The following is a 25,020-nucleotide window of genomic DNA, read 5'->3' as shown; positions in this document are numbered from 1 at the left end:
AAGAAATGAAAACACATGTCTGCAAAAGACTTGTACAATAATTTTTGTAGCAATTCCATTTATAATAGCCAAAAACTGTAAACAACCCAAATATCCATCAACTTAAGAATGGATAAAAAAGTTGTGGTGTAGTTATAAAATGGAATACTACTCAACCATAGAAAAGAATGAACTGCTGAATACATGCAACATGGATGAACATCAAAAACACTATTTCAGTGAAATAATCCATATACTAAAGACTATACTGAATGATTCCATGTATATGAAATTCACAGAGAGACAAAACTAATCTATGGTGATAGGAATCAGAACAGTGGTTACCTGTGGGGAGTGGAAATTGACTGGAAGAGGACATAAGCAAACTTTCTGAGGTGATGAAAATGTTCTAATTCTTATGTGAGGTGATGACTACATAGGTATTTACATTTAAAAACCACTAAATTGTACACTTAAGATCTGTATGCTTCAATGTATGTCACTATTCCTCAATAAAAAAAATTAATATAAAATAAACTGTTTGAGTCTTTTACTTCAATAGTAGAAATACAGAGCATTTATAAAGTACCCCACATATAGTGAAAAAATGGCTACTTTTACAGAGTACATTCACTCATTCAAGTCTCTGTAGTAGTCATTAAGTTTGGAAAAAGAGAATGGTCTGATTTCATGCAATCTGTAACCTGTTATTGGCAAACAAAAAACTATAGGTTGTTTTTGTTTGTTTTTTAAATCAGACTTAATACAAGCATGAATGGACCAAAGAAAGAGGTGAAATAGTAAATCAACTATGGAAAAAACATGTCACCTTCTGATTCCTGAGTATCCTATCTTGGGAACAAAAATGATCCATTATTCAATTCAATACTAAAAAGAATACATTATCATTCTGTTATTGCCAATTGGCCAGGGATAGCAGTTAACAGTATAAATAATATTGACAATAGCTTGTATATGAAAAAATATGATTCTGTTTTCAATCAAATCCAACCCAGAAGACAATTCATCTCGCAGTAAATTATTTTGCTAAAGGGCCTGCAACTATGACTCTAGTTCCTATGTCAGCAGGTATGTCAAATTTCAGCCACAAATGAAACAAAATGATGGTTCACGTAGGAACACCCTGAATAGAGTAAACTGGATAAAAAGATTCCTACCCTAAACCTGACAAATATTGTACTAAATCTTTTAAATGTTTATTTTAAAAAGGAAATACAATTTTAACAGTTATTTGAGTAATGAATGCATTCTATCATGTTTTAAATAGAAACTCATATACTTCCAAACTTACATGAAAGACAATCTTTAGCACACACACACACACATAACAAACACGTCCTTCAATTTATATATGGGTGTATATTTGCATGTTCATGTATGTATTGTTAAATAAGAGCTATGTGGTTCTCAAGTAGTTTTAAATTGTTTTGGTTATTAAAGAAAACACATGAAATATTTAAAGCTTGGGTATATCATTTTTTAAAAAGCTATTTGTAGAGGTAGCATACCTGTGCCCTCTTCTGTACCTCCAGGAGGAGTTCAGAATACTGCAGCTCCAGTTCCTTCTTTTGTTTCTGCCAGCAGCTCTCTTGAGCTTTGATCTGCTCTGCCACTTTGTTAAAAGTGTCTTCCTGAGTCTGCTGAAGCTCTCTCATTGTGTCAGACTTGTTTTTACAAATATATTCCAGATGACTTATCTAAATGGGGGAATGAAACACAGAATATTCATTTCTTTGCATTAGCCCCTCACAAAAAAGAAAGCAAAATTTTTCTCTTATATTTTATTCCTCAAGATCATATAAAAATTTTAAGTTAAAATGTAAATATAGAAATTGAGACACGAAATAGCAACTTAAATCATCAGATTTTAGAAAAAATGGGGCCATTTGCATACTCAGACAACAATTTTTTACTCTTCTCTTTCTAATCAAGTTACTCATTCTATAAGCAAATTTACTGGGATGATTAAGAAAAGTATTCTTATTTATGGAAACAAAGATCAAGCTACTTGGCAATTTCAATGAGAAATGAAGTGTATAAATGAGATTTACAAATCTGCAAACATTTTACATATAACAAAGCACAATGTTCCAACCAACTTTTATTTCACATTCAAAACACTGAAAGAAAAATCCTCATCTTCTAACATGTTTCCATTAATGATATCCTGAAACTATGAAAAACTATTAAAAACATAATGTCATCTCAGAGGGTTAAGCATACACACACATTTTAATTATCCATAATTTTAAAACCCTTTGTACACATATCCACACTCATGAACAAAATTTTCAAACCCTTTATACATACATCCACAATCATGAACAGACTCTATGCTTCCCACAAATTTTTTTCCTCAAACCCTCAATCCTATTCTTCAGTGCCTGTGGTTGTGTCAGACCAAGGTAAAATGTTCAGTAATAAGAAATTTCATCCTGAAATTGGGCCAACATGCTGTTTCATTACCTCAACAGGTGAAAAAAACCTTACGGAACAGTTTTCCTCTTCCTGTGTCTTAAGAAAAAATGTCAATGTAACCAAGACCTGGAAACTAGAACACATAAACATAGTTCTGACCAGTTCAATAGATCCAGGATAAAAATTAGTATCTTCAGTGGTAGCATATGTTGGTCTGCTACATCAGTTTAATTTACCATAACCAAAAGAAGGTTTTAAAAATATTTTTCGGAAAGACTGAATTCCTAGACGTGTGAAATGGTAAGTAACTATAAAAGTCTACAGTTTTCTCTTGCAAAATATATTTCTTACATACTAAAGCATGGAAGAGGTTTTGTAATGTATAGTTTGTTACATTCCAAGAAACAAGTCATAAACATATAATTAAAAATTTTTAAGTACCTTTTAATATAACACCTCATAATTTCTAAGCCAAGAATTTTAAGAACATGTTTTTGAATAACTGTATCTTTTTTCAATTTTATGCTAAGATAAAGAGTTGGTTTATTAATGTAAATGACTAAGTTCTTTGAATTGCTTCATCAGTAAGATTAATTTATTTTCTTTTAATTAGGTCCCTGTGGCTAATACTGGCTAGTAGTATTAGCATGTCCTGCACAGAAAGTGGAGCTTAGAGACTTCATACAGACTTCAGTCACATTTACATGCCCATAGCAATGGCATCAAACTGAGTTGTAGACAAGCCATAATTAATGGTATTGAATTATTAACATCCAAATTCTTTTTGAAATAAGATGAATGTCAGCCCCTCTTAATGATACTGTGATGTGGACAAATGTCACTGAATTTAATAGAGGTATCGGGTGCCTGAGGACAGTTACCTTCTCATTAGCCCTGTTCAGGTCTGCGATCAGAGCATCAACATTCTCCTGCAACACTGCGCAAAGCTCAGACCAAGAGAATTTATCCAGCATGCCTTCTGGTTGTTTTATGAGAACACATCCTGCTACCAAGTGCTGATACAAGGTATGAAGAAAGGTTAGCTTCTCCTGTGAGGAAAAAAGAGAAATCAAATCCAGCATAAAACATTTTAAGAAGTAAAACACATAATATAACATGCTGAAGAATTTATTTCCAAAACCTGTAAAATAATTAAAATATTCAAGTCTCAGAATATTGTCATTTCGATGACATTTTTTACTTTCAAAACTAAGCATCAGATAGAATATTTGTATTTGCTTGCACATGGTATTCAAAAATGAAATCTGAAATCTAGAAGCCAGAGGACCAGGATTCTGACCCAGCTCAGCTACTGATGAGCATGTGATCTGAGCAAGCAGCCATCCAGACCTCGGCTTCTTCAGCTCTAACACAACGTAACTGGTCTAGTCATTTCTAGTCCCTTCTATCTGTAAGTCAGCACAGTGATTCTATTTCATATTACATTTGCCAAAACAGATGTTATTTAAGTCAAAAAAAGAGAAGAGTGTTATTTGACTCTGTCAAAGAAAAAATTTTACCAATCTCCATACTTTACTTGTAAACAATTACTCCTCCTCCAGAGATTCCAGTTTGCTCACCACATATAGGAAATCTATTGCAAGCCCCTAGGCAAAGCAGACTATGTTATCAAAGATATGGAGGATGGACTCATTGGTTTTCCCTCCTTATAAGTTCACATAGCATTTGGCACACTGGGCATTTGTGTTTAAATATTACAAAGAAATGGGAAAAAAAGAAAATGGACATGGTTGCCCAACACATACTTTCAAAATGTCCAAATACAAATATATTTTAAAAGCCCTTTAAGTCATATTGCTCTTGCAATAAATAAACCGTTCATTGCTAAATGAATGAATGACCTAGAAACACTATAATGTAGAATTCAGTAAAAAAAACAAAACAAAACAAAACAAAAACTCATCTGTTTTGAACACAAAGGAGGGTTTACTTACTAAAATGCCAAATGGCTCTCTTTATAAGGTTCTGTTTCAAGACACTTCGGTAAGTTCCAAAGCATTGACCTCAAACGTAATAGTGAAACTGTAAAGTGAGCATTTTGTGTAGATAAAATGAGTTCCCTAAAGATTTTTTAACAGATGAGCAGGAAAAGATAACTAAATTTTAAAAGAAGAAAATACAAGAGAGGAAAAAAAAAAAAACAAATTCTAATCTTCTAAGTAAGAAAAACTAATTATAGCATATGCAAAAATTTTATAAGTAGAAATTCTAGGGAGTTTTCCAATATACATCAAAATACATATATTTTATTCATGTTATATACAGCCTTACTTTTTTCCAAATACAATAATTTAAAAACCAAGAAATTTGAACATGTAGTTACAACCACAAATGAGTTACAAAATCAGAAGAGGCTTCATAAATATTCTATGCCTTTTCCTTTCATAAGCAGTTAAAGACGGTTTTTGCATTCTTCAAACAGGTTGAGATGTTAAAAACCTTATTAAACGTAAGTAACCAAATGTAATATTCAGGCACTAAAATCTTTCTCCCTCCACATTTCACCAGATGATTGAGCTCATCCCCAAGGATAATTCGTTTTGTAGCCATTATATCCTTTTTGGTTGGACTGTGATAAACCAAGCATGATAATCATCCATTTGGCATGAAAAAAAGAATCCTAAGACCCAAAATCAATTCACACATGTTGAAGCCAACCACAACGCTGTAGACATGCTGACTTTACAACAGTCAGGCTTCTAGTTTCCTTAACTTTAATGATTCTCTGATGTGTAGAACAATTCCAACTCCTTCATGTGGACACAATTTAAATCCCAGCCTGTAATAAGGGTGGAAAGAATGTTTCCTTACTCTCTTGGCATTAGCGTTCATATTTATTGGAGTAATGAACACAATATGCAAGACAACTCAGATAAACCAGTTCCACACTAGCTAGACTTGTTCTATATTCCATGGATAAAAGAAAACATAAGTAACCATTCTATTCACATAGGTTCACACAAATTGTGAAAGTTTTATCATAATATTTTAAGAAGTTATTAATAAATACAAATGGATAAGCAACTCTCCAGATGATCCCAGTGAAAAGTTTTAATTTTGTGGGACTTCCGCTTTTCTAAATTTCTGTTAACATCCCATGATCATAAAGAGTAAGAAGACTTTCTATTAAAGCAGATATTCCTGTTTTACAAATAGGGAAACTAAGATTTGAAGAGACGAAGTTTGTAAATAGAAGCACCATGATCCAAGTCCAAGGCTTCTTAATTGCAAAAATCATACTCTCTCCACCATACCAAGCTACTGAAATAGTGAAATAAAAAATAATTTCATCATTGGCAAATAGACAAACCTTCAAAGGACTGCTAGGAACATACCTTCATGAGATTTGATTTTCTACAACAGTCAAAATTAGCTGTAGAACTGACAGAAAGGTTAAATCACAAAACAAGATAAAACAAAAGCAGTAGAGTCACTGATTTTGCAGTTGTCATGAATATTTCCAAATACTCATAACAATTTTTTTTAATTGAATCAAATAAGGGTAAAAATAGTCACTTGATGTATAAACCAAGATTAGTGAAAGGTCTTTCTTGACAGTCATTTTGTCTCAGGTAATACCTCAGTATCCTTATGGAAAGCCTGGGAAAGCTTCTGGAGATCACTTTCAGATTGGGCTGCTCGTGCCTTTTCTTTCTCCCAACAGTGCAGCACATTTTGTAGTTCCATTTTTAAAGTGCTTATTAAAGCCTCTCTGTCTGCACATTTAGTGCGTAAATGACTTAACTCTTTATTGACATCAGCCAGTTTGTCCTGAAGGTCCTGTCAGAGGCACCAAATAAAGGCATTGTAGGAAGTCTGGTCAATAACAGGCAGTGGGGGTGGGGCAGGGGGGTGAATATAAAATACATAAAGAAGAATTTCAAAGCTTTAACATAAAAAAATCTTAAAGGCAAGCATTTGCTAGTAATGGTAAACATTAAAGTATTACATTTAATTATATTTTCCAAGTGCATAGTTTAGCTAAAAAATAAGAAAATTTGTTATATTTTAACACTTACATAAAATGTTAATAAGATGTCTTATTTCAAAAAGATTTTAAAATGGAGTTTTCCTTTCAACTCATTATGAAAAAATAACTTGGTAGCTCAATTATTTTAAATAACATTTAAATAACATTTTTAAAATAAATCTTTTACATTAACTATAAAAACACTTTCTTTCTAATGTCATTCCAAATACTAAAAGAAATCTCAAATAAGCAGCATAAAAATCTGCTGAATTATTTATTACTTAAGCTTAACAAATTCTATTAAAGTGTATCCATGACAAAATCAACATAAACCAACACAAAAAAAATTCCAACAATACTGTGCATCTCTGAAGTTGCCACAGTATAATTTTGCAAAGATGTAGTACATAAAACCAGTCCAGAAAATAAACTGGTGTCCTGGACTTTGGCCAGGTGTGGTCTCAGCCATTATCAGGCATGATATACTAAAACAATAGCTCCACCCGAAAATTGATGAAAACTGATTCCAAATACTGATATGCATATGCAAAATATTTTTAAGATGTATTTAAGGCTGGAAATTAAATATTAAGTCATTTTATACATTTATGACATTATAATTAAATCTGGGAAATGAATTTTTCCTTAAACCGAAACACTTTGCAATCAAGTTTCATTAAAAAAAAATTCTTGTTACTTTTATCAGCAATAAAAGAATTAAATTGCATCCAAATATATTTAAGAAAAAATGGAAGCTATATTTTCAGATATCTCTCTAGAAACATAGTTCTTTATTTCTCAACATAAGAGAAAAAAGTTACTCTAAATCATAATACCTTTATATTTTTAGTATGTGTCTCTAGCTTCTGTTTAGTAGAATCAAGTTCACTAGATGACTTTTCCTTAGCATCATTTAGCTGTTGAGATAAAATATAACTTTTTTACCATTTTTAAGAGAGGGTAACTCAAAAGCTAATCCTTACAAGTTTTTTTACACAATAACGTAAACACTAATTTTTCAATAATAATGTCTTAAATTATTCCTTTTACTTAACTGCTGTGTAGCTTCTATCACAAGTTCACATGGCTAAAATGAAAAGAAAGCATTCAAGCTTAAAATGTCAGTGATGTTATTATATTATTACTAGATGTCTGGATAAGGGATTTCATTCTTACTGTAAACAAATATAATTTTATTCTTAAAATCCTACTGGACCAAAATGCCAGAAGCAGTGGCATCTATAAGGAAAGAAAAAAAAGACAGAACAGAAAACTATTCTTTCTATACATCATGAGGGTATTCACTGGTCTCACACTCCATATGACAACTTCAGGGTCAGTCACATGCAGTCCTACTGGGAAGGCTTGTGGCAGGTCATCAGTTGGTCCTGCGCTGCTTGTGATTTATTTTCTTTGACAGTTCATTCTTCTTTCTGTCAGACTGCTCTTTTTGCTTTCTTTGCAGCCACCCCCTTGGTTTCCCCACTGCTGTCTCTGGCACTGGTTCACAACAAAGCGCATTACTAAGCCAAAGCCTGCTGAGTCGACTTTTCAACTGTGCTGAGGATCATGTGACATTCATCCTCCCAAATAACAATTCGCTGTGGGTAATATGTTCCTAGTTATCCTGCAGCTTCCAGACCTAGGCCTCAGAAGAGTTTCATAAACTACTAACAATACAGGTTGTCTTGTCTCACTGGGAAAGACTTAGCAAGATTTGTTCTTTATAGAAATTTAATAATTTCAACGGTCATTTTCTTTTGTGCCTTCTGAACAATCACAGAGGGCATTCAGGTAACTCACTTTTCTTCTTTGTTCACTTTAGTAAACTAAAGTAAAATAAATGTCTTTTCGAGTGTGAAATGTAAAGATTTTATGGCCTTTTGTATTATAAAAAAGAAAAAAAAACAAATTACGTAGTTTGTCTTTGGTTCAAACAATCTGTTCATTGTTTCATTAACTAATTGTATTTAATGTAATTACTTCATAGGCACTAATCTGACAAGATGCAACTAAACAAACTCTTATTTTTAAAGCACAAATTCATAAAACATTTTAATACCCATATCAATCTATACAATATACAATACAAATGAGATGATAAATAGAAGCATGAGATTTTTCAATCAGCAAACCAAAAAATCCCAGGCTAGATGATACAGATTTGTTTTTAAAAACCTCTAACAACACTTTATTCCCTTTAAAGGATGAAAACTGATATCGTTTTTCTTCAATGACTTTTTAAATTTTTTTATTAAGACTCACAATTTATAAAAATCTTAAACTTAAAACAGTGACAAAACCTAACTATTGCAAATGCCATAAAAACATATTAACATTTAACATTAACTTAACCTGAATAGCTTTTTTATAAAATTAAAATTGATAAATTATGAAGACCAAGAAGTGACAGCATTTTTTTAACTTTGAAAATAGTAGTGTGGCTGAAAGAATTACAAAAACATAAGTGAGACGCGACTTTAAGCCACTCTTAAAGGAAGAACAGCAACAGAAATTTATAATTTTTGTGTCTGTGAAGCTGTCAATTCAACATCTCCAATCTTTTTGACCTTTGTAGCATGCAAGGGATACATACTGCTGTAGGCTGAAGGCTATATGTGTGGAGCCAAACAGTACAAGTTTTACCTCATTAGATGCATCTTCCAGCTTGTTCTGGTAATCTGTCAAGGTACGCCTCAAAGTCTCAAGGACAACAGAGAAGCTGGGAGGTTTATCTTTGTCCTTGTGGGTACCTAAAGAAAAATATAGGATAAAAATAAAGCCCTTAAAGTCACAAGGAGACAAAAGCTAAGCAAACAGTAATAAAAATATTACAATTAAGCAGAGCTGAAAAAACATGAAACACTGAGTAGAATTTTATTCTCCAAAGTATACTGTTACATGGCCAAATATTAATAGCCTTTCTAAACAAGTGGCCAAAATAAAGTTAATAATATATTGAGTTCAAATTTTTGGCATTCTACATTAAGGAGGTCCACAACGTAGACAGTAGTTAGTTGTTTCTCTTTTTTTTCTATCTACTAAATAACTGAACTGTTGGTATGCACCTGTTATCCACAATTAACAGAATGGTCTATATGAACATTGTTTCAGGGAGTTACATACATTTACTTTGATCCTTGTGTTTCTGATCAGTCAGACCTTTTATAATAAACTATTTTGCTTAAATAATAACTTTTGAACCCAAGAGCATATACTTTTCTGTTATGCTTGGAAATTTTCTTCAATACTTAAAATTCTCAAGTTACAGCTCAAAATAAATAATAAAAATATTATTTTTATACACAGGCCCACATCATGTTTCAATTAAAACCCTTAAAACTGATACTCATTGTAAAAATATGTGTACTTCCATATTATGCCTTCAAACAATTTTAATTTAGTTGGAACATAAGTTAATTGAGCTAATCAGAGTCACATGGTCAAATATAGTTCAAAATATCAATCCAAAATAATCAAAAGTTTAGTTTCCAAAACCACTTTAAATTGATTACTTTTTGCACTGCTCTTCAAATGTTAAAAAACAAGTAGCAAAATTGGTTTTTATTGAAAACATTTTTATTGAAAATATTTTTCTATTTCTATTATAATTTCTCCCCATTCCATTTTATAATGTAAATATTTCAATAGATAAAAAAGACATTTTCCATCAAGGTAATTTTTAAAAGAAGCATTCACAAGATATGTTTTATTATTCATTCATTCAACAAATTTACTGAATTCCTACTATGTACTAATCCTAGGTATTACGCATAAAGAGGTGAATAAGATTGGTTTGATCTCTGTCCTCACAGAGCTTCCCCCAATCTAATGGGAGGGAGACACTAAACAAATAATTACATGAGAGCATTCATCCATTCTTCAAGTGTTCAATTACTGGAATTTTTGGGAGTATGGGGGAAAGAAGACAATAATAAAGGGAAAGAAAGAAGAGAGAAAGGAAGGAAGGGGAAAATAATAAATAGCTATGATGGGCCACTTTTATTCATCTCAGAATATGATGATATGCAGTATTTTACTTTTGGGTAAAACGTGACATTTTTCAAAATATAATTTTAACACTGTCTTAAGTATAGGCACAAGATAGACATACTTAAACAGGATACAAGTATTTAACTTAAAAACCAAAAGTGATGTGAGAACCACACATATCCAAGTTGGGGGCGGGGATTAAAAAACAGTGCTCTGAGCCATGATAATGGAGGAGACCATGCTCACTGAAACGACTAGGAGCTGGAAAGCCAACTCATTAAAAAATTTGTTAAGGGTCTTACCAAATATATTATTTTAAAATTGCTCTCTTGCACAATATAAAAAATGTATGCATAATTCTTTTCTTTTGCTACTACACACTTAGGCTATGAATAAATCATTCAAGGACACTCAGGAAATATCCTAGCTTTTACAATAAGGGAGAAAACTTCCTCTTAGAAATTCAGAAGACTAAAATCATCTTAATGTGAGTATTGGGGATAAGGGGACAAAATGTCCTCTCCTTGCTGACCCATGAACATTCTTACATTCTTTCAAAACAAAAATTTTTTGCCTGAAAATGTTTATACAATAATGCTCAGTTGACATACAAAGTATGCTTTATGTTCCCATCCACAGCCATTACATAAAGAAATACTTACTGGTCCTCTGACATAACAAAATTTTTAAAAATTATAAAAAGGTCCCTCTGGATCCAGAACCTACAAGACTGATTTGATTTAAACTAATAATAGTTTAATCACTGTACTATGGCCTCACAAAAGATGGCTATTAAAGCTATCTTCTTAGAGGAAGGTTTAAAAGCTCAAAGATAAAGAGCAGTCAAATAGGTTGAACAGTGGTCATAACTGGTTTTTCAAAGGGTACAGTACAAATAAAGAACAGCATTTGTAAGGAACAATTTACATTTCAACAACACCCAACTCAAAATCTTCTGAGTCTCTCTCTCCCTCTCCCTAAACTACACGTGTCTCTGTACATGGACTCCACCTATACTTTCAGCCTGTTATCTCTTCCTCTCACTCTTAAGTAGGTTTCGACTCATGTTTACTTAGTAAATCTTTTCATTGAATTAGTACCCCAACAGGAGGGGCTGGGGTAGAAGAAAAAGTTCCAGATATTCTGTTTAAATGTTTCCTTTCAGCCAAGCACAAAAACTAAATATTTTTACATGATTCACATATACCACAGTTTCCCAAACTCGTGTTATAACCTCAGAAACATGCAGCAGAAACAGTGAACTGCAATAATGAAATAAGTCTATCTCCTCCACCTTCTAAAACATCTATTTCAGTCTCCTACAAAAACCACAAAAGGGGAAAATTATTAAGAAATATGATCAGGAACAAGACAAGGATGCCCGCTGTCACCACTGTTATTCAACATTGTGCTGGAAGTGCTAGCCAGGGCAATCCGGCAAGACAAAGAAATAAAAGGCATCCAAATTGGAAAAGAAGAAGTAAAACTGTCATTGTTTGCAGATGATATGATCTTATATCTAGAAAATCCTGAGAAATCAACGATACACCTACTAGAGCTAATAAACAAATTTAGCAAAGTAGCGGGATACAAGATTAATGCACATAAGTCAGTAATGTTTCTATATGCTAGAAATGAACAAACTGAAGAGACACTCAAGAAAAAGATACCATTTTCAATAGCAACTAAAAAAATCAAGTACCTAGGAATCAACTTAACCAAAGATGTAAAAGACCTATACAAAGAAAACTACATAACTCTACTAAAAGAAATAGAAGGGGACCTTAAAAGATGGAAAAATATTCCATGTTCATGGATAGGAAGGCTAAATGTCATTAAGATGTCAATTCTACCCAAACTCATCTACAGATTCAATGCAATCCCAATCAAAATTCCAACAACCTACTTTGCAGACTTGGAAAAGCTAGTTATCAAATTTATTTGGAAAGGGAAGATGCCTCGAATTGCTAAAGACACTCTAAAAAAGAAAAACAAAGTGGGAGGACTTACACTCCCTGACTTTGAAGCTTATTATAAAGCCACAGTTGCCAAGACAGCATGGTACTGGCACAAAGATAGACATATAGATCAATGGAATCGAATCGAGAATTCAGAGATAGACCCTCAGATCTATGGCCGACTGATCTTCGATAAGGCCCCCAAAGTCACCGAACTGAGCCATAATGGTCTTTTCAACAAATGGGGCTGGGAGAGTTGGATATCCATATCCAAAAGAATGAAAGAGGACCCCTACCTCACCCCCTACACAAAAATTAACTCAAAATGGACCAAAGATCTCAATATAAAAGAAAGTACCATAAAACTCCTAGAAGATAATGTAGGAAAACATCTTCAAGACCTAGTATTAGGAGGCCACTTCCTAGACTTTACACCCAAAGCACAAGCAACAAAAGAGAAAATAGATAAATGGGAACTCCTCAAGCTTAGAAGTTTCTGCACCTCAAAGGAATTTCTCAAAAAGGTAAAGAGGCAGCCAACTCAATGGGAAAAAATTTTTGGAAACCATGTATCTGACAAAAGACTGATATCTTGCATATACAAAGAAATCCTACAACTCAATGACAATAGTACAGACAGCCCAATTATAAAATGGGCAAAAGATATGAAAAGACAGTTCTCTGAAGAGGAAATACAAATGGCCAAGAAACACATGAAAAAATGTTCAGCTTCACTAGCTATTAGAGAGATGCAAATTAAGACCACAATGAGATACCATCTAACACCGATTAGAATGGCTGCCATTAAACAAACAGGAAACTACAAATGCTGGAGGGGATGTGGAGAAATTGGAACTCTTATTCATTGTTGGTGGGACTGTATAATGGTTCAGCCACTCTGGAAGTCAGTCTGGCAGTTCCTTAGAAAACTAGATATAGAGCTACCATTCGATCCAGCGATTGCACTTCTCGGTATATACCCGGAAGATCGGAAAGCAGTGACACGAACAGATATCTGCACGCCAATGTTCATAGCAGCATTATTCACAATTGCCAAGAGATGGAAACAACCCAAATGTCCTTCAACAGATGAGTGGATAAATAAAATGTGGTATATACACACGATGGAATACTACGCGGCAGTAAGAAGGAACGATCTGGTGAAACATATGACAACATGGATGAACCTTGAAGACATAATGCTGAGCGAAATAAGCCAGGCACAAAAAGAGAAATATTATATGCTACCACTAATGTGAACTTTGAAAAATGTAAAACAAATGGTTTATAATGTAGAATGTAGGGGAACTAGCAGTAGAGAGCAATTAAGGAAGGGGGAACAATAATCCAGGAAGAACAGATAAGCTATTTAACGTTCTGGGGATGCCCAGAAATGACTATGGTCTGTTAATTTCTGATGGTTGTAGTAGGAACAAGTTCACGGAAATGTTGCTATATTATGTAACTTTCTTGGGGTAAAGTAGGAACATGTTGGAAGTTAAGCAGTTATCTTAGGTTAGTTGTCTTTTTCTTACTCCCTTGTTATGGTCTCTTTGAAATGTTCTTTTATTGTATGTTTGTTTTCTTTTTAACTTTTTTTTTCATACAGTTGATTTAAAAAAGAAGGGAAAGTTAAAAAAAAAAAAAAAAGAAAAAGAAATACGGAGAAATAATATAAGAATGGGCTATTGTATGTTTTTAAAAAGGTATCTGTTATAGAACATGAGTAGTCATGTGTATCTTCAGAACAGTTAGAAAAAATAAACCACTGTTTAATGTTAATTTCCTGTTACCTAGTGAAAAAAAAAACATTAAAATGATTTTATTTCACCTATGAAACCAAACATTTAATATATATTGATGACTACAGATAATCCCTTTTTCATTCTAAAAGCACTAGATATAAACATATTTGTTGGTAGTCAGACTTTACAAATTCAGTCCATATTCTGTATGTTAACTCTTCTAATCCATTGAGGTCAAAATAAGCATCTTTATTATCTTGCAAACACTGGTGCCAATTCCAGAGTTTTAAGGAAAATGGCATATAACTTTTCTAACATATGGAGAGGATATATTATGTAAATCCTGCTCACCCACTCTGCCACCTTGGGATGGTCCAAAAAACACTCACTTCACCAAGACTTAGGAAATACCTTGGTGAGGGGAACCCCAGCATCCTTTGTGAGTTTTGTATTGCTAAAAGGCCAAGAATAACAGTGGAAAATGATGCCATCAAGCTTGGTTCCCTGAATTTAACAATAATGATGGGATCTCACAGGCCAAGTAGTGGCACTTAACCTTCCAGAGACAAAGGGGACATGGCTATCACAGTGGGTAGTGAAGCCAAAGTGATCATCAAAATGGTTTGACCCATAAAGATCTTTGGCATTGGCTAATTGATCATGATGTTCCTAGGACTAAAATGATGGACAGCCCACTTAATCTTATCTAATTTGTATAAGCAGAAAAGCTCTATTCTGGGTATCACAAGAACTTAAATCAACACAAAAGAAAGTAGTGGCTTTCAACCATTAGGTACCTGAATGATTCTTTTCCCAGACTGGTATACAGAATTAGAATAGAAAAACACAGCAATTGGTAAAATCTCTGCAATGGTTGCTTTACTCAAGGAGTGAGGGATATTACAAGGAAAAAACTTGTAAGAAAGGAGAAAGTCAGTATAACTTTACCTACAAAATAGTAAATCAAAAGTAGTTTCACATTCCTAGAGGGAATGTAAGGATTAGTGCCTCTGTTAAGGACTTGAAAGATAAGGGGTTGGTGATTCCTACAACATCACCATTCAACTCACCAATGTGGCCTATGCAGAATACAAATGGATCTTAGAAAATGACAGCGAATAACCGTAAGTATAATCACATAGTTCCTACAATTGCAGCTGCAATTAAAGATGTAGTTTCGCTGCTGAAGCAAATCAGCACATTTCCTGGCACCTGAAGATATTTCTTTATACCATTTATAAAGACTACCAGAAAGTTTCTTTCAGCTGGCAGAGTCAGCAATACCCCTTCACTGCCCCACCTCAAAGTTATATGAACTCCAGCCCTCTATCATACTCTAGTCTGTAGAAATCTTCATCAACTCTCCATTCCAGAATATATCACATTCCACTTAGTTCTATATTAAGTTATGTTCTATATTAAGTTGATAACATTATTCAAATTGGATCTGGTGGGCAGAAAGTAGCAACCACTCTAGCACTATAGCAAGAAACATGTATGCCAGGAAGTAAAAATAAATTTCAAAAAAAATCAGAGCCTTGCCACCTGTTCCAGTTTGCTAATGCTGCCTTTTCGCAAAACACCAGAAACAGATCGGCTTGTATAAAGGGTGTTTATTTGGTTACAAAGTTACAGTCTTAAGGCCATAAAGTAAGGTAAGTCATCAACAATCAGGTACCTTCACTGGAGGATGGCCAATGGTGTCCAAAAAACCTCTGTTAGCTAGGAAGGCTTGTGGCTGGTGACTGCCCCCAAGTTCTGGCTTCCAAATGGCTTTCTCCCAGGATGTTCCTCTCTAGGCTGCAGTTCCTCAAAAACATCACTCTTAGTTGCTCTCGGGGTGTTTGTCCTCTCTTAGCTTCTCCAGAGCAATAGTCTGCTCTCAACAGCTGTCTTCAAACTGTCTCTCATCTGCAGCTCCTCTCTCAGCTCCTGTGCGGTCTTCAAAGTGTCCCTCTTGGCTGTGGCAAGCTAGCTCCTTCTGTCTGAGTTTATATAGTGCTCTAATGAACTAATCAAGGACCACACTAAATCCAATCAGAGTTATCACCCACAGTTGGGTGAGGCGCATCTCCATGGAAACCACCTAATCCAAACGTTCCAATTTAATCAACACTAATAAGTCTGCCCCTACAAGACTGCATCAAAGAACATGGTTTTTTCTGGGGGGCATAATATATACAAAATGGTAAATCACCTTTTTGCCATGTCTAAGGGTCAAGTAGTCTGACAAGATATACTTTCAAAGGAGGACAAATTGCTGTGACTTTCCTATCTCTAAGAAAGAGGCACAATGCCTAGTGAGCATCTTTGGATACTGGAGGTGGCAATATCCTGACCAATTACCAAGTAACTTAGAAGTTGAATTTTGAGCATGGTTCAGAAGAAGAAAGACTCTGTAACAGGTTCAACTTCATTAGATTTTATGGTGACTGTAGTAGTTGTGACAAGTGGGATCAAGATGGCGGAATGAGTTATTCCAGAGCTCTGCTCCTCCACAGAAGGTTTAAACAACAAACAAGTTCCGGCAGTACCAACTTCTCAAAGCTCCAGAATACGGGTAAAAGTTTGCAGTAACAGAGAAAGCATTAAATCAAGAAAAAAGCAACCTAAAATGTAGCGCACTTGCCCGTCCCTCCCCTATCCCTCACCAGCTCAGCATGGAACCGTCTAGCACTCCTAGTGCAGGCCCCAGGTCCTAGTTCCAGAAAGAGGAGTAACTATCAATGCACATAGTAGGTGCATGTATGTCTTCCCAATCTGTCTAGTGGTGGCCTTAAGGACTTCACTGCAGGTTTGCCATCTCAGAACATGTCCTGCATGTAAGTGCAGGTCACAGAGCTCTCTTACAAAACGCTGTAGGATAACAGTCAAATCACAACTGCCTGGGGCAAAGGATTGCTACCTGTGGGACATACAGTGCAGTACACGGGACTGTGAGGAAACAGTTTTATAGGGAAAGGGGGGCTTTGGGTCCTAGGGGATATCCTCGGACCACGTGTGCAAGCCCAAGACAAGATGTATGCATAGAAAAAAAAAAACAGATGGGACCTTAAGCATTTGCCTCAGGTTATTCTCTAAGCACATTGTTAGGATGGCTAAGTTCTGAAGGAGAACACAAGCAAAGGGCAATCTACAAACACTGGAAAAGGTGTTTTTTTTCCTTGTTGTTTGATTGGTTTTGTACTTTTTGTTTGTTTTCTTTTGATTCTGTTGGTTCCTGGCATTCAAGAAAATCTGTCATAATACTAGCTGGATACAAGTTTAAAGAACAAATGTCTCAGTGTCTATTTCAGAGTTAACACATTAAAATTTCAAAATGTCACGGCTGCAACAAGAGATTACAAAACATACCAAAAACAAAACAAAACAAAAAAAAACAGGAAATGATAGCTCATGGAAAGGAACAGATAAAATATTACAGACTGTCAAGTACACCACATCTCAGACATACCAAAGACTTTTTCAAAATGGTCCTAAATATTCTCAGATAACTAAAGGAAAACACAGACAAAGAATCAAAGGAAATCAGGAATATAATAGATGAATATGAAGAGAATTTCAATTAAGAGATGGAAAAAAGCAAACACCTGAAAACCATAGCAAAAGATATTTAAAATACCCCAAACAACAGCAGATTGGAACTAGCACAAAAAATAATCAGTGAACATGAAGATAAGAAAACTAAGAAAGAGGAAAGAATGAAGAAAAGTGAATAAAATCTGAAGAACTCATGGCCACCAACAAGCATATCAATATACACATTGTGGGATTCCCAGAAGGAAAAAAAGAGAGAAAGGAGCAGAGAGGATATTCAAAGAAATAATAGATGAAAACTTCACAAATTTAATGAAAGATATGAATGTACACATCCAAGATGCTCAACAAATTCCAAATAGGATAAAACCAAATAGATCCACACCACAGAATATTATAATCAAACTACTGAATACAAAAGATAGAGGATTCTGAAAGCCCCGAGAAGAAACATGTCACATACATGAGAGTCTCACTAAGATTAAATGCCAGTTTTTCATCAAAAACCATGGAGGCAAGAAGTCAGTGGGATGACATACTGATTTAAAGTGATGAAAGCAAAAAATTGCCAAATAAGTATTCTGTATCCAGCAAACTGTCTTTCAAAATGATGGAGAGTGAGGCACAAATATTAGGTGAATGAAACTTGAGTATGCTGAGTGAAATAAGCCAGAAATGAAAAAACAAATATTACAATGCCTCACTAATACAGACTAAATACAACGTGCAAACTCTGGGAATTGAATGTGAGAGCACAGGTTATCAGGGGAAGGCCTGTTGCAAAGGTTCCTAGATTGTAAGCTCTTACAGCAGTCACACCTATTTCTAAGTTGTTACAGTTAATTTCTAGGTTCTGAGATGCTGAGCTCTTTGTGTATAATCTGGTCGTTTCCTGGAACTTCAGGCATCTGTGTGACACCTGAGACTCACAGCTAGAGTTCTGCAGCCATGAAAGTCAGCATTACCCCATATAGCAACTGTTAAAAGAGCTGAAAAAGAGATCAGACTTCAATTGGAGACATGAATGAAGCTATTCTGTTTAAGACTAAGGCAAATCAGACCAAAGGGTAAAGGATGATATTGACCGTGTTTTAAAATGTCAACTTCTGTGTGAAACCAAAGGAAGAGAGGTTTATTTGGTGTAAAATTTATATTTTCTGTAGCACACTATCTAATTTAACTTCTATGGTCAGTTTATTCAAACACGATAATTACATGGAACCTTGAATAGGGAGTGAGATCTTGCTGATTTATACAGGTTAGTGTGATGCCCTGATACATCCCAGAGTAATTTGGACAGAGAATAAAAAAGCATTTGCAAAGCCCCCTTGAGGGACTGGGGGGAAATTTTAAACTGTAGAAATTTTAAACTTCTCCACCTGGGGAATTCCTGATATTCTCACAAGCATTGGGGACTACTAATTTAATTGGCCAACCCTTCAATCTTGGGGCTTGACCTTATGAAACTTATTCCTGCAAAGGAAAAGCTAAGCCTACTTATAATTATGCCTAAGAGTCACCCCCAGAGAACCTCTTTTGTTGCTCAGATGTGACCTCTCTAAGTCGACACTGCTTCCCCTCTATGTGGGACATGTCTCCTAAGGGTGTAAATCTACCTGGCAACATGGGACATGACTCCAGGGGATGAGCCTGGACTTGGCATTGTGGGATTGAAAAAGCCTTCTTGGACCAAAATGGGGAAGAGAAATGAAAACAAAATAAAGTTTCAGTAGCTGAGAGGTTTCAAATAGAATCAAGAGGTCATTCTGGAGGTAACTCTCATGCGTTGTATAGATGTCCCCTTTTAGTTTTAAGAGTATAGAAAAGCTAGAAGGAAATACCTGAAACTGTTAAACTGTAATCCAGTAGCCTTGATTCTTAAAAATGATTGTATAACTATATAGCTTTTACGGTGTGGCTTTGTGGCTAACACTCCCTTTATGCAGTGTATGGACAGAAGAGTGAGAAAATAAAGACAGATAAATAAATAATGGGGGGATGGGTAAGGGGAATGGAATGTTTTGGGTGTTCTTTATTTTCATTTTTATTCTAATTTTTGTGTGTTTATGGAGCAGTGAAAATGTTCAAAAATTGATTGTAGTGATGAATGCACAACTATTTGATGATACCATGAAACACTGTACACTCTGGATGATCATCTGGTATGTGAATATATCTCAATAAAATTCCATTTAAAAATCAGGTAGAGATTGCAAACAAGATTGGGAACAGGACTGGTTCACCCCACTATTAATCCATTAGTGAAATGTTTACTTCCCATCCCAGAAACTGTGGACTATGCAATTTAGAAGTCTTAACTCCCCAAGGAGAAATGCTTCCAACATGGGACACAGCAATGGTTCCATGAAAAGTAAAGTTAACAATGCTATTTCACCACTTTTGGGTGCCTCATGCTGGTAAACCAAAAAGCAAAGAAGGTTATTTCTGTACTGGAGCAACCGATACCGATTAACAAGGTGAAACTTAATAAAGTAAGGAAAGAGTATGTCAGGAACGCAGAACATTTCACAGAGAACCCATTGCCTTTGTCCCATGATACAAGTTTATGGGAAACTACAACAATCCCACACATATAGAACTGTGAATGGCACAGACCATTCACATATCCCACCTGAGATGTTTGCTGAGAGCAAATGGAGTATAGTATGGCTAGTGAAAGAAGAAAGTTATACATACCAGCTATGGTAACATGACCTGAGAAAAAAAGGACTTATGAGTATTTCTTCAGCACTTCAACAAGAGTATCATTACACATATTATTTTTCTTTTTTTCCCCCTCTCCTATTCTTCTATTTTAGCAAAAGATTAATAATGGTGAACTTTGTAATTCAGTATTTAAGTTTCAAGTATCAAAAGGGGAACGTGACTCAGCTAGAAGAGTCACCCACAGATGGATAAAATGTCATATGGGACTTTACAGCCTCATTTTTGGGAAAGAGTTAATGCTATTTGTTGTGTATTAATTATAGGTGCATCATGTTAAACAAAAGCATAATTTTGCTATTGTCTTTATTTGGAAGTGAAATCTGATTTTAAAAAGTATATATGGCTGGGGCGGGGGGACCCACTCGGAGAACCCAGAGAAACTACACCAAGTCCGGTGGTTTGTGGGACAGCGAGAGAGAGGGGCTGGGGCTGAAATGAAATGAAGGCTTGGACTCTTGCAGCGTCCTTGAATCTCCGGGAAACGGGGGGATTTGAATATTGAGGCTGTCCTTCCTCCCTGGCCACCCGTACAAGCGCGCCGCATTCAGGGCGGAGGGCTCCAGCAACACACCCAGGCTGAGTTCTCCGGCAGGAACCCACAAGAATCATTTCCCCACACACTGCGGGGACAAGGTGGAGAACTGACTTGAGAGGTATAGGTGACTCACGGACGCCACCTACCGGTTAGTTAGAGAAAGTGTACGTCACCAAACTGTGTTTCTGAAAAATTAGATAGGTTTTTTTTTTACAAATTGAAAGAACCCTGTTGAGCAGAGCAAATGCCAAGAGGCCAAAAACAACAGAAAATCTCAATGCATATGATAAAACCAGACGATATGGAGAATCCAACTCCAAACACACAAATCAAGTTATCAGAAGAAACAAAGTTCCTCACAGAATTAATCAAAGAAATACAATCGAGGAACGAAAACATGGCAAAGGATTTAAAGGACATCAAGAAGACCACGGCCCAAGATATAAGCGACATAAAGAAGACCCTAGAAGAGCATAAAGAAGACATTGCAAGAGTAAATAAAAAAATAGAAGATATCATGGAAATAAAAGAAACTGTTGGCCAAATTAAAAAGACTCTGCATATTCACAATACAAGACTAGAGGAAGCTGAACAACGTCTCAGTGTCCTAGAAGTCCACAGAACAGAAAATGAAAGAGCAAAAGAAAGAATGGAGAAAAAAATCAAAAAAATTGAAATGGATCTCAGGGATACAATAGATAAAATAAAACATCCAAACTTCAGATTCATTTGTGTCCCAGAAGGGGAAGAGAAGGGTAAAGGTCTAGAAAGAGTATGCAAAGAAATTGTTGGGGAAAACTTCCCCAACCTTCTACACAATATAAATACACAAAGCATAAATGCCCAGCGAACTCCAAATAGAATAAATCCAAATAAACCCACTCTGAGACATATTCTGATCAGACTCTCAAATACTGAAGAGAAGGAGCAAGTTCTGAAAGCAGCAAGAGAAAAGCAATTCACTACATACAAAGCAAACAACATAAGACTAAGTTGTGACTACTCAGCAGCCACCATGAAAGCGAGAAGGCAGTGGCATGACATATTTAAAATTCTGAGAGAGAAAAATTTCCAACCAAGAATACTTTATCCAGCAAAACTCTCCTTCAAATTCAAGGGAGAGCTTAAATTTTTCACAGACAAACAAATGCTGAGAGACTTTGCCAATAAAAGACCTGCCCTACTTCAAATTCTAAAGGGAGACCTACCAACAGAGAAACAACAGAAAGGAGAAAGAGATATAGAGAATTTTAACAGAAATATATAGTACCTTACATCCCAAATCACCAGGACACTCATTTTTCTCTAGTGGTCACGGATCTTTCTCCAGAAGGGACCATAAGCTGGGACATAAAACAAGCCTCAAGAAATTTAAAAAAAAAAAAAAAAAAATTAAATATACTCAAAGCACATTCTCCAACAACAATGGAATACAAATAGAAGTCAATAATTTTTTAACTGTAACTCCACTACTTACTTCCTACATGATATAAAATACACAAACTCTAATGACAAATCAGTGATTTTGAACTCAAGGTAAAATATGTAATTTCAGACAACTATATAAAGGTGGGGGAATGGAGGATTATAGGAACATAGTTTATGTGTCCTATTGAAGTGAAAGTGGTATTAAAGAAAAATAAGATTGATATGGATTTCAGAGTTTAATTTTAAGCCCCACTGCAAACACAAAGAAATTATCAGAGAATATAACCATAGAGATGAAAAGTAGAGTTTGGGTTAAGAGAAATGGGGGAAGGGGCAATGGGGAGTTAAGAAATGAGGGTGGAGTTGCTGTTTGAGGTGAGGGGAAATTTCTAGTAATGGATGGTGGGAAAGAGCATTACAACATTCTAAAGGTGATTAATCCCACTAATGGAAGACTAGGGAGGGGGTGGAATGGGAAGATTTAGGCTGTATATATGTTTCCACAACTGAAAAAAAAAATTAATAAAAATAAAAAAAAGACAGTCTAAATAGATGATGATTGAATGCCAAGGATGAACTTGGATGGGATTGGAGGATAGAGGACAGGTAGCCCAAAGGGACACAGTTGAGACATAAGGTAAAGGAAATATAGAATGTAAGCTTTGTATCATTGTTGAATCTCTTGTACTTCGTAGCTGTGCTTAATGGGATTGCATAAAAGAATGTTCTTGTTCATGGGAAGTGCATATGTGAATTATAGAGTATGTTCAAGGATGTGTGCAGCTAGCTTTCATATGCTCAGAAGACAGAGCAATAGATGATGGATGATAGATAGGGAGAGAGGGAGGGAAAGAAAGAAATAGCGATGTGACAGCATGTTAAAGTTGGTGGATTAGGCCATTGGGGAGGGGGTTCAGGGTATAATGGAATTCTTTGTATGGGGTTAGTATTGTTTTTGCAACTGTTCCTATAACTTTGAATTTATTTAAAAAAAAAAAAAAAAAAAAAGAATTACCAGTGGTCAAAAAAAAAAAAGTATTTATGGCTGACAAGGGGTAAATTGCAATCGTTTTGTACCACATGAACCTGGCTAGGCTGGAACAGTTTCACAGAATCCCCTTCCCCATATGATTCCAAGTTATAGGTGGCCAAAGGAACAATTTGGACAAGATCTGGAAGGCAGAAGTAAAACAGAAGGCATTACACTCTAAAAGTCTTTGTGATTATGTGCAGTGAGAGACAAATCTAGAAGTGCTGATCAAGTCCAGCTTGTCCTCCCTCTATCCACAGCAAGAGGGACACAGAGGTGCCAATGAGTTCCAGTTTGTCCTCAGTCTTCCCCACTCTGCAAACAGAGGGAAGCAGGGAGAAACCTATAGGTCAAAAAATTACTTAAAAAGATACTCCAGTCAACCACAATATGTGGACCTTCTTTCCTTTCCTTAATCTTCAGATGAAAAGAAATCTAACCACACTTAGAAAGTTTGACAGAAGACGGGATGTGTGGATTGCCCTTAGTCCTACTCTGAATTCATTAAGTGCTGATCAAGCTCCCTTTCAGATCAATATCTGAATGTTACATGCATAACACAGTTCCTATTATATTTACCAGCAGCTAGCAAGCTATTACAATGCTTCGAAATGAGGTGGTACTGTCTCACAATCCACTTCCTGGATCTCTGGCACATTCAATTAGATAGATTACAGGAAAATATTATGTCTAGAATGAACTGCTGCCAAGGCTCTTTTTGTCTTGATTCCTACCAGGAATGTAGAGGAGACTGGTTGGAATTATACCTCTAGTCCCTGGGAAATTCCTTGCCAGATGTATTCTGGGAGTTACTAGGAGATGGGAATGGAACTGGAGAGACAGAAAAGAGGGGGAGAATATGCTGCCTGCCCCAAGAGGCAGCACCCACAGAGTAAAAAGACAGTTTCCCAATATTAGGGTTGGTACTGACCTTCTGTTTCAGAAGTAGGGAGGACACAGTGGTGAGAGAACAAATGTTTATCTATATTTGGATAATATAAGACAGGAACTGACTGTACTTTTCATTCCAGTTCTACTGGCTCTAAGGCAGGCTGATAATGTCTGATTTCCAGTATTACTATATGTTTTCAAGTTTTCTGTGTATTCGTAAATATCTTATCAGAGGATACAAGGCAGTGGTCACTTTAAAACTGATCTTCATGATTGTTTTCAAATCATAATTAACAACTTAGACATGAAGGCAATGGTTAATAATCATGAAGATTTTAAAAATCATTTGAATGTTTCCATCATATAACACTATACTCTCTACAGTGTTTAAATTTTAAATGAATCAAGGTAAACAAAAACACAAGATAAACCAAAACAAGTTGTTTCACTTCAATCTCTTAAAAATTTCTGGAAGAGTCAGGAAGAAAGAGAGAACAATAGAATATTTTAAACTTTAGGAAAAATGAGACTACAAACCCCATGTCTAGGGAAGCCTAAGAAACTGAGGTAGAACCATAGATTAAGAAAGGGATAAAATTATTGAACAAAAAGAAGACAGAAAATGCAGAAAGAAGAGGCCAAGAGGAATATAAAAGATAACAGTATATAAGCGCAATTAATATAAAATTAAATATGGCATATTCTCACTTTATTCTACCTATAGATGAAGCAAAATAGAAAAGAAACTATATTTTGACCAAATTTTA

General features: G+C 35.2%; 1 protein-coding gene across 1 annotated transcript in view; it reads right to left on the bottom strand.

The window, feature by feature from the left end:
• Positions 1-25,020, bottom strand: part of CCDC171 (coiled-coil domain containing 171) — a 524,774-nt gene that overhangs the window by 322,697 nt on the left and 177,057 nt on the right. The window contains 5 exon segments of the mRNA XM_037797175.1: positions 1,509-1,697; positions 3,300-3,467; positions 6,019-6,219; positions 7,246-7,326; positions 9,056-9,162. Of these exon segments, the coding sequence (XP_037653103.1) occupies positions 1,509-1,697; positions 3,300-3,467; positions 6,019-6,219; positions 7,246-7,326; positions 9,056-9,162 (746 nt within the window).

Source organism: Choloepus didactylus, chromosome 10 (genome assembly GCF_015220235.1).
Source record: "Choloepus didactylus isolate mChoDid1 chromosome 10, mChoDid1.pri, whole genome shotgun sequence".
In the NCBI taxonomy this organism is placed as follows: Eukaryota; Metazoa; Chordata; class Mammalia; order Pilosa; family Megalonychidae; genus Choloepus; species Choloepus didactylus.
This window is presented reverse-complemented; position numbering and strand designations above follow the sequence as displayed.